Below are 9,866 nucleotides of genomic sequence, written 5' to 3'. Positions count from 1 at the left end.
ATAAGGTCAACACATTTTATTTTATTTGATATATAAACCCTTCTCATAAAACATTATCAAGGTTTACACATAAAGGAGCGTATATGTCGCTTATGCTGGTATTGAATTTAAAGTTTTATTAAATCAAATTATTTTAAAATGTAGGCCGAAAGCGCCAGAGAACAATTAGAATGGCCGTATAGGCTAAAACGTTTTCTAAGGAAAAAAAATAGACGACCTCAAAGGCATCTATTTGGTCATTCTCCTGGAGTAAATTCAAATTCAAACAAATCACAGCTTAGGGACTTGCAAATTAATAAAGACTACTAGGCAAGTACTACATAATGACTATGTTTGGGGCATTTTATTGAATAGTCTGCTAGTGCAGTTGCCTAGTAGGCTATGATTTCCTCGTTGTGGGCTTTTATTAAAGAGGAAGCCACCGGTCCACTGACTGTCATGTTACTGCCATGAAGTGTAGTACACAAAGTTCATTCACTCTCGGGAGCCTACGACAACTGATGGTCACAGCCACACAGCATAGGATGTTGGAGAAAATTATAGTACCTTGTCTTATAGCTTGAAACTATACTGATTTAGGCACAAAAAAAATATAGTATTTTTTAAATTGCTTTTTTAATACGGTCGGTGCGTAAACGGATATGTATTTGTCACTACAGTTCGGCATGTGACAGCCGCATTATGCTCGACTCATCTCTCAACTTTAGGCTGCGGAAGAAAGGCTGGACCGTGGTTGTAGTTTTAGGTGTTATTAATCTCTTAGTGGTTTTATTTAATTTAATGGGTTACTCGAATGGGTTTTCAGCAAACAAACAAATAAAGACACAGACGCGAATTGAAAAAGCTTTTATTACCGTGCCACTTCCACCGCAAGATAATGGACAACACGACCTTAATAACAGCGTTGTAATATTGCGAACTCCGAAGTTTAAGGATATACATTTACCCAATGCAGCTACTACAACTACTACAACAACTACTACAACAACTACTAACACTACTTCTACTACAACTTTGTGGAATAAGTTTGAAAAATGTCCTGATCCGTCTCCTCATCTGGGTAAGTAGGCTATGATTTGATCAATTCATTTTAATTCAAGGGCTGGTATTTAATAGAAAATGCACAGCAGAAACATGACATTATATTGTATTATACATGTAATTGTTATAAACACGTACGAGGACTCTTTATAACACATTAGCAGGCTATTTCCATGCTGATTTTTTTCTCCAATTCTTCTGTCATGCACATATTATATGTATTTGTTCCCCTAATCAAGCATGGAACCTGAATCCAGATAGTTTGGCCTCCCAAGAAAATACATTAAAACTTTATATATTTAATCGAACTGTTTGGCCAAAAATAACAAGCAAATGAAATATATATAATTATCAGCCATAACATTCATGGGATCATTCTCTGGGATCTTCTCCAAACATATACCAAACATTAGGAACACCTTCCTAATATTGAGTTTGCACCCCCTTCGTCCCCTATGACCTCAGAACAGCTTCAATTCGTCAGGGAATTAACTCTACAAGGTGTCTGACTCCAATGCTTCCCACAGTTTTGGGGAGTTTTGTCAAGTTGGCTGGATGTCCTCTGGGTGGTGGATGATTCTTCATACACACAGGAAACCGTTGAGCATGAAAATCCCAGCAGTGTTGCAGTTCTTGCGCCTGTTTCCCTTTATTGCGAGTGTTACGAAATGCTTGTGTGTAAGCTAAATGCTTGTGTGTAGGCGAAATGCTTGTGACATCAATAAGGGATGCGTGCATGCGCGTGCGTGTGTGTGTGTGTGCGTGCGTGTGTGCACGTGTGTGTGCTCTATTTTTCTACATGAGGTCAAAGGCTGAAAACTTTGAACAAAGAGAGAGCGAGATAGAGCAGGGAGTGATGGAGGCGTGAAGGCAGAAAGTGAAAAGGAAGTGAATGTGGTTGAGGAACAGGAAGAGGTGTGTGAGAGTTTATGAGAGATCAAGAGATCTGTTTCTCCTGACCTGCAGTGGGGCCTCTCAGGGTGGAGTTCTCCACGCCTGTCAGCTTGGACACAGTGAGGAAGGAGAACCCAGGTCTGCAGGGAGGAGGTCGCTACAAACCACAAGACTGCGCCGCCCTCCAAAAGGTTGCTCTAATCATCCCCTTCCGCCATCGCGACGATCACCTCAAGTTCTGGCTCTACTACCTCCATCCCATCCTTCAGCGCCAACAGCTGGACTACGGCGTCTACGTCATCAATCAGGTAAAGCCAGAGAAACCAGTCTAATCTCTGTGCATGACTGGTTTCATCTATTCACTGAACTCGCCTTTCAGAGTCTGTCTGAACAAAAAAAAGCAGCTCGGTTGTCATGCATTTGTTTATTCATGCCTGAAGGTTTCCACACAAGTAACCTCCCACCCGTCATTGTAGATACCAGGAAGAATGTTAACGTGTGTCGCAACATCCCCCCCCCCCCCCCCCCCCCCTCTCACAGTTACAAATCATTACTCAGGGTCTTTAAACCAAGGCTAAATCTCAATAAGCCTATCCTTGATTCCTTGTGTCCTCTCCTGCCATCCTTCCCCCTCGCTTCCTACAGAAAATGTAAGAGGGATGAAAGAAGAGGAAACGTAAATGTACGGAACTACGAAATGTATAGATTTGTAAGAAGTGCGACGTTTGTGAGAAACTAAGAGAGCTCTGAGAGAGACACTGAGAGAGACACTGAAACAGGAGATAGACAGACATCCAGCCCCAGCCCCCCAGCTTTCCAGCCCCAGCGCCCCAACTCCACACAAGCCCAGGCCTGTACTTTAAACACAGACATGGTTCAGCTGTGAGTTGAAGTTTATATTCACTATCTGTAAACCACCAGGTGTCTCTCACAGATAATCAGAGGGCACAGCCAAGTCACCGTGATGAACAAATGGAAGCCTTCGGTTTGCAAAACGGTTTGCAACATGGAGTGTCTCTATCAAATAATCATGATGTCATCAAGTATGAGTTTATTCTAATGTATTGTTTTAAAGGACAACATATCTTACATGTTATAAGAGGAACTAAACATGTTTGACAGACACCACACAATCAGGAATTAGAGGCTATCTCAGGTCCATGTATTTCTGTTGGACGGTTTCTCCCGTGGGCAAAAGTTTGTAAGTTTAAGTCAACAGATTTAGTCATTGTGAAAGGATTTCAGACACGGATGCATCTTGCTGTCTTTGTAAACCGATTAGAAACCAGATATGGCAGTATGAGCGCCCATCCTACACTACTGGAAGAGAAAAGAGTCAATGGCTCGCTATAGAACGGTAAAGCACCCTTATTTTTTTAGCAATGTAGGATGCTCCTATACAAATGTTCTCACAAGGAAATATTTGGTGTGAGGGATGATTCAAATAATCATCCAACGATTCATCCTCACCAGCTGAAGTTGTTCGACTGCATAACGCAGACAGCTTCTCACTTTCTTTTTATTCTCCCCTCTTTCCTCCACACATTTCCTCCTTTCCACCACATCCGTCACCTCAATGAACTCTCTGCCTTTCTTAACTTGTAATGATAAAGAGACAGAGGACTACTTTTTTTACATTAAAGGGGCAATACACAGTTGAAGCAATAACAAAGCGGATTCCCTGCCTCTGTTTTGGTAAAAAAAAAAAAAAAAATAGGGCCTGGAGAAATGTAACAACTCTTACATTCATAGATGGAGCTATTGATGCAAAGACGGATCATCCAAGATATCAACATTATAGTTTTAAGCATATTTTCAGGCTATGCATTTACAATGTTCACAAACATTGGGGTAAAACCAGCTTATATTTTGGGTTCTGATGGGGTATGAAAGTTCAACTAAGCTCAAAGGCATATATATATATATATATATATAGGCATATATATCAAAGGCATATATATATATATATATATATATATATATATATATATATATATATATGCCTTTGAGCTTAGTACGTTATATATATACGTTATATTCTTCAAGAATCAATGCATATCTATCCTTAATTTATAAGTTCAAAATTGGATGTAGCAACTGCAGATTGCCCCCTTTAAAGCATGAACATGGTCAGGTATAGCAGTTTTCGGGATATAGCAGGCATCTCTAATTATGAAGATCCAACAAAGGCAACTGATTAAAGCAATTGTAGATGAGAGGGCATGCTTATTTAGCACAGCTGTGCTACGATCACAGGTGCAAGGCGGATCCGAGTGCGGTAGATCAGCGCAGCCGTGATAAAAAAAAATAAGAAAGTTGTTTAGCACAACCTCGAGTGAACAATTGCTTTTCTACAACGGGTTACCAATTAGATAAAACACTTGATTTCGTTATGTATTCATAGGTTACTATTTCGTCCCTCAATTAAAATATAGGCCTAGTCCTGACACGAATCTTAGTTGCTAGCCAAACCGGCTGGTCGTTCATTCTATCCGTTAGGTTGCCGGAGCCGTGACCCACTCGTGAAGTCTTTTTGTTCCATATCAATGGACGACCCAGTCGTTCGGCCTAAATGTTTATGGCAACGCTCTTATCCCTTGCTTGCTAGCTAGCCAACTAAGGCTAACGTTGTCACTTCAAACTGTGTAGCCAGAATAACAGCAAAGTAGCTGTATTTGAGTTTGTTTAAGCTGTTTTCTATCTACATTTATTTGGATGCATCCATAACAATGAGCTAATGATGCACGATTTTCCCTGACATAGAACATTTGCTCTCCTGTCAGGGCACTGTTCAGAGGAGCTAGCCAACTACACAGCAACACAGTCACTTCAAACGGAAGCAGGAACGACCGCACAATAGCTGCATTTAATTTAGTTTGATTCATGATTTCGACGGGCTAAGAAAATATGTTTGTCTCGTCCTGACACCATTATCCTCATTGGGACAGTGGAGATAGAATTTCAACAAATGTCAGAGAGACCTACAACCCCCCGTTGTTGCAAACCAAATGTAATGCCTCGATCAGACCGACATTGTATGGGTTTTGGCACACCAGAAGTACATTCACTTCCAATGAAACGCTGCGTTTGCCTTGTATGCATAGACTTGACAATATTAGCAAAATGTGAATGTTAAACTTTTACTGCACACATATAGAGTAACAATTTTGGATTACGTAATGGGGAAGTTTGACTGCAGAATTGATTGCACAGCATTGATGTTATGACACTGTCGGTCTGATTGAGGCGTTAGGCTAGAAGCACGGGAGATAATGTCTAGATCCTTTTTATAGTGGAAATCAAGTTAATGAATGACCTGTCTGGGCTGATGGAACAGTGGATGCGCAGTGATTTCTCGGATGGAACAGAAAGCAAGATGCCAATTTTTGCATTATAGGCTTACCCGTGCTAAACTGGTTATTTAGTATGGCTTAGACCGTGTCTCAACCAATCACAAAGCTTGTTTTGACCAACCTGTTGTAGAATTGTAACTTTTGATTTTTGTTGTTTAAATAATCAAATTCAATATTATTTCATTTTTGTGATGTATTTGAATGACAGAATCACCACTACGGCCCTAACTGTCAGCTGGTGACTACCACGCATTGATAGTGAAGAGTAGCCTACTCCTATGAAGATGCCATTGACAGTGTAGAGGAAAGAACTGTGTCCTTACATGACTTCTACAGGTGCTTCCTGTTCTTGAAACCAAAATAGCAGATAACGTCTCTCTCTCTCTGTCTCTCTCTCTTTCCCTCTCTCTCTGTTTCGCATTCTGACATACTAATAACTACTACTAACTCTGTTTCCACTCTCCTAGCACTGCATGTTTGCAACCAATCACATCTCTGCTAAAGTATGGTTGGGTTCTTCCAATGCTCGGTGGCTTTCTTCTTCTCCTTCTGCTTTCTCCTGAGGTAACTAAGTGCGACTGTTGGTATACTCCGCGGTTCTCTAACACGCTGTTGCTTAGTTTCTGACATTTCTTAAGGGGAAGTCCCTTGGAGTTTCTATTTAGTGTATTGCATGATAGTTATGCCAATATTGTTTACTTTCCTCATATGAGATAAGGACAAAACCTGTCTGGGGCTCCTAGGGGCGGTTTCGACAGACACACATGAAGCATAGTCCGAGACTAAATTTATTTTTAGACCAGGACGAGGCTTAATCTGTGTCCAAGAAGCGGGCCCCGAGTGACTGTCTTTTAGAAGGTGGTGCGTTGACCTGAAGTAATCTGTAAAATAAAAAAGTAGTGAGTGCGGACCGTCCTTTTTTTATATAGTACTTTGCTCATATGCTAATGACAATGCAAAGTTAGCTGGGTGTTGGGAAAGAGAACTGTCTAGAATGTAATGTTGCAGCTCAGTAGATCTTCAGGCTGTCAGTGACTTAGAAAACTGGTCTGCTTGCTTTTTAAAAATGTATTTAACTAGGGAAGTCAGTTAAGAACACATTCTTATTTACAACGACGGCCTAATCCAGCCAAACCCTAAACCAGACAATGCTGGGACAATTGCTCACCGCCCTATGGGACTCCCAATCACAACCAGTTGTGATACAGCCTGGAATCAAACCAGGGTCTGTCGTGACACCTCTAGCACTGAGATGCAGTGCTTTACACCGCTGCGCCACTCGGGAGCCCCGTCTCAGTAAATCTTTAAATAGTTTACCCAACAATGGGAGATCTGTGACAGCTAAGAAGAACAAAAAGACTTTCTATGTCTGTGATGTGGTTGCCCCACCTAGATAACTGTAAGTCGCTCTGGATAAGAGCGTCTGCTAAATGACTCAAATGCAAAATGTAAGAGTACATCAACTTGAAATCAATTTGCATATACCAGATTTTTTTTTTAAATACACTTTTTGATGAATTAAACATGTTCTAAGGACAAACTTTATTCAATTATAAGTGAATATTTGGCAAATAATTTAGCGTACCCATGTTTTGAAAATTACTGTAATTTCTTCATTAGGATGGAGACGACACATTCAACAGGGCCAAGCTGATGAACATTGGCTATGCTGAGGCCCTGAAAGAGTATGACTACGACTGCTTTGTGTTCAGTGACGTGGACATCATCCCCATGGATGACCGCAACCCCTACAAATGCTTCAGCCAGCCCAGACACCTGTCTGTCTCCATGGACAAGTTTGGCTTCAAGTACGGCCCAAAACTCAACCGACAACTTCTTTCTAATGCGTCATCATCATTTTCATTAATTGGGACTCTTCCTCAATTCAATGAGTACATAGCTAGAAGAGTAGTAAACAAGTATATCTGTTTATGCTTAGCCTACCCTTTTCATGACTTGGCTCTTTGTATGGGCCAGATGAGAAATATTTTGTCTTTGTCTCATCCATAGGTTGCCCTATAACCAGTACTTTGGCGGTGTCTCAGCGTTAAGTAAGGAGCAGTTCCTGGAAATCAACGGCTTTCCCAACAACTACTGGGGCTGGGGTGGGGAAGATGACGACATTTTCAACAGGCAAGACAGTGCATTCCAATCCAAACAGACTTTTAAAGCATTACGGATGAGCCTATATTAAAGCCAGACTTGGCAAGGGGACATCATCCCTTTCTAATGTTACCGATGCATTGTATAATGCTCATGCAAAACACAATATATTCACCAGGGTGTTAGGGTCAGTCAATTCAGAAACTGAAATGGCAGTTTTTTTTCAATATTTTTTTTTTATAAACTGAAAAGGAGAAGCTGTTTACTTAAAAAGTTGTCACGTTTTTTAACTTAAATCAATTCCTGAATTGAATTAGAATTGACCCCAACCCTGAATTCCACAGTATTTCCAACGTGTATGCAAAGTCCATTATAATAATAAACTCTGATTTCCACAGGTTGAGCTCCAGAGGAATGTCCATCTCTCGTCCAGATGGCGAGGTCGGAAAATGCCGGATGATCCGTCACGAGAGAGACAAACTGAACGACCCAAATCCTCAGAGGTAAAGCTTTAGATTAGAACATCCACATTCAACAGGTTCCCCACAATGTTGTACTTTTAAAAAAGAAAATGTAGATTTTAAGGGGAAAGTTTTTATTTCTTCATGATAGCATCAGCATTGTTACTCAGCCATCACAGCCAATAAAATATTGGCTATTGTATGGCCCCAGAATTGACATATCAGTGCATCCCTAATATCTTCATAGGAGGATAGTAGACTGATGAGTCATTTCCTTTGCATCGCAGGTTTGACAGAATACAACGCACGAGACTGACCATAAATACAGATGGGATCAGCTCTCTCAAGTACAAAGTCGTCAAAGTGGAAAAGGATGCTCTGTTCACGAAAATCACAGTAGATGTGGGGAAACCTTAGTGAAAGTGGATAAATGTTAGCAGTTATTTTGCACATCACTTATCACAAGGTGGAGGGCAGAGAAAGCACAGCGGAACCATGGAATGCAGTACTGAGAATACTCTGAATTCTCCAGAACGCGTGTATTTATTGTGGAAACAAATGGACAGCACTTGGATGAATGGGATGGCACAACAAGACCTCATAAATATCAGAGTGGATCAAAATGTTTGATCAACATGTTTGACTTCTAATGGCAGGACACAAGGGAAGGGGCGTGGGACAAAGAAGTTATTTTGTATGTCATTTGTAATGAGTTGTCTTTGTGTAATTCTGTAAGGGAGAACTACTTGGTTTAAATGTGTATATAAGTTGTATACATTTGCATATAGTTAATACATATTTTATATATTGTTTCTTTCATTTTCGGCTAAGATATTAGAGGTGATTATGGGTTTAATATATTTTTTGTGGAAATGTTTCCCATGTTTGAAACTGTGTGAAAGGTCTTAATCACAATCTAAAAGCAACGATTGGTTTGGATACTTATATATGTTTCTAAAAACATCACTTGTCTGCTGTGATTCTGTACGTTCACTACCTGTAACATGATCACTTCCATGCTTCTTTACATTCAAAACATGTTTACTACCTGTGACATGATCACTTCCATGCTTCTTTACATTCAAACCCTATTCAGTACCTGTATGAATTATCACTTCCATGCTTCTTTACATTCAAGACCTGTTCACTACCTGTGACATGATCACTTCCATGCTTCTTTACATTCAAACCCTATTCAGTACCTGTATGAATGATCACTTCCATGCTTCTTTACATTCAAGACATGTTCACTACCTGTTACATGATCACTTCCATGCTTCTTTACATTCAAAACCTATTCAGTGCCTGTTACATGAATGATCACTTCCTTGTTTCTGCAGCGCACAAATCAGTCGGGAACAAACACACATACTACAACATTGTGATAGTCAGTTGTATGTATGGTCAGTCTCAGTCCCCGCCCATTTGGCTTGTCTTAAATGTGTAGAAATACTGGTTTGGTGAGCAGAACACTGGACCCAACCTGTCACTTTATTTCATGTGACTGAAAGCAAAAGCCTACAGCCTGGTTTTCATTCATAGGAATAGAACATGGAGAAGTTATTGAATAAATAAAAAGTTTTACATTTGAATTATTCAAAATCTATTTTTATTGAATACATTTAACTTTAATTGTCCTGTTGGGCTATTGAATATATTAATTTATTATAGTTAAAATGATTGGAATACGTGTTTAATTGAATTGATTTAATTTCAAGTCTCCAATTGGGGACTCCAAAAAGTGACTACAGACCTAGCTCTGGATTTCCATCCTGTTACAAGGAAACCAGTAACGGATTCATTTGTGGTTAGTGAAATAATTAACAAGAAACACTAGTGAATCAGTCTAAGGAAATCCCAGACCTAGGGCAACATTGTTCACATTGTAGAAGGCAACCCGTGTGCCTAGGGAGACTAGAGTATTATTAATTTAGAAGTTAATCATTTCCTTTTCCCCCGTCACCTCACAAATTGGAACTTGACCATATAACTGGGCAATAGTCCAGGTGTGATA

The 9,866-nt window shown here is 40.0% G+C and overlaps 1 protein-coding gene across 3 annotated transcripts; it reads left to right on the top strand.

Annotated features, from left to right (window-relative positions):
* Positions 1-431: 431 nt before the first annotated feature.
* LOC110497417 (beta-1,4-galactosyltransferase 1) lies at positions 432-8,813 on the top strand. 3 transcript variants are annotated; one of them, XM_021573511.2, is made up of 6 exons: positions 432-1,060; positions 2,008-2,243; positions 6,909-7,096; positions 7,299-7,421; positions 7,790-7,894; positions 8,140-8,813. In XM_021573511.2, the coding sequence occupies exons 1-6, from the start codon at positions 682-684 to the stop codon at positions 8,267-8,269; spliced, it is 1,161 nt and encodes a 386-aa protein (XP_021429186.2). In that variant the 5' UTR covers positions 432-681; the 3' UTR covers positions 8,270-8,813. The 3 variants fall into 3 exon arrangements, with proteins under 3 accessions (XP_021429186.2, XP_036810240.1, XP_036810241.1); XM_036954345.1 differs by lacking the exons at positions 432-1,060; positions 2,008-2,243 and adding an exon at positions 3,962-5,852; XM_036954346.1 differs by lacking the exons at positions 432-1,060; positions 2,008-2,243 and adding an exon at positions 5,859-6,736.
* The last annotated feature ends 1,053 nt before the right edge of the window (positions 8,814-9,866 follow it).

Source organism: Oncorhynchus mykiss, chromosome 19, assembly GCF_013265735.2.
Source record: "Oncorhynchus mykiss isolate Arlee chromosome 19, USDA_OmykA_1.1, whole genome shotgun sequence".
NCBI lineage: Eukaryota > Metazoa > Chordata > Actinopteri > Salmoniformes > Salmonidae > Oncorhynchus > Oncorhynchus mykiss.
The sequence above is the reverse complement of the archived record's forward strand: the minus strand, read 5'-3'. Positions and strand labels throughout refer to the sequence as shown.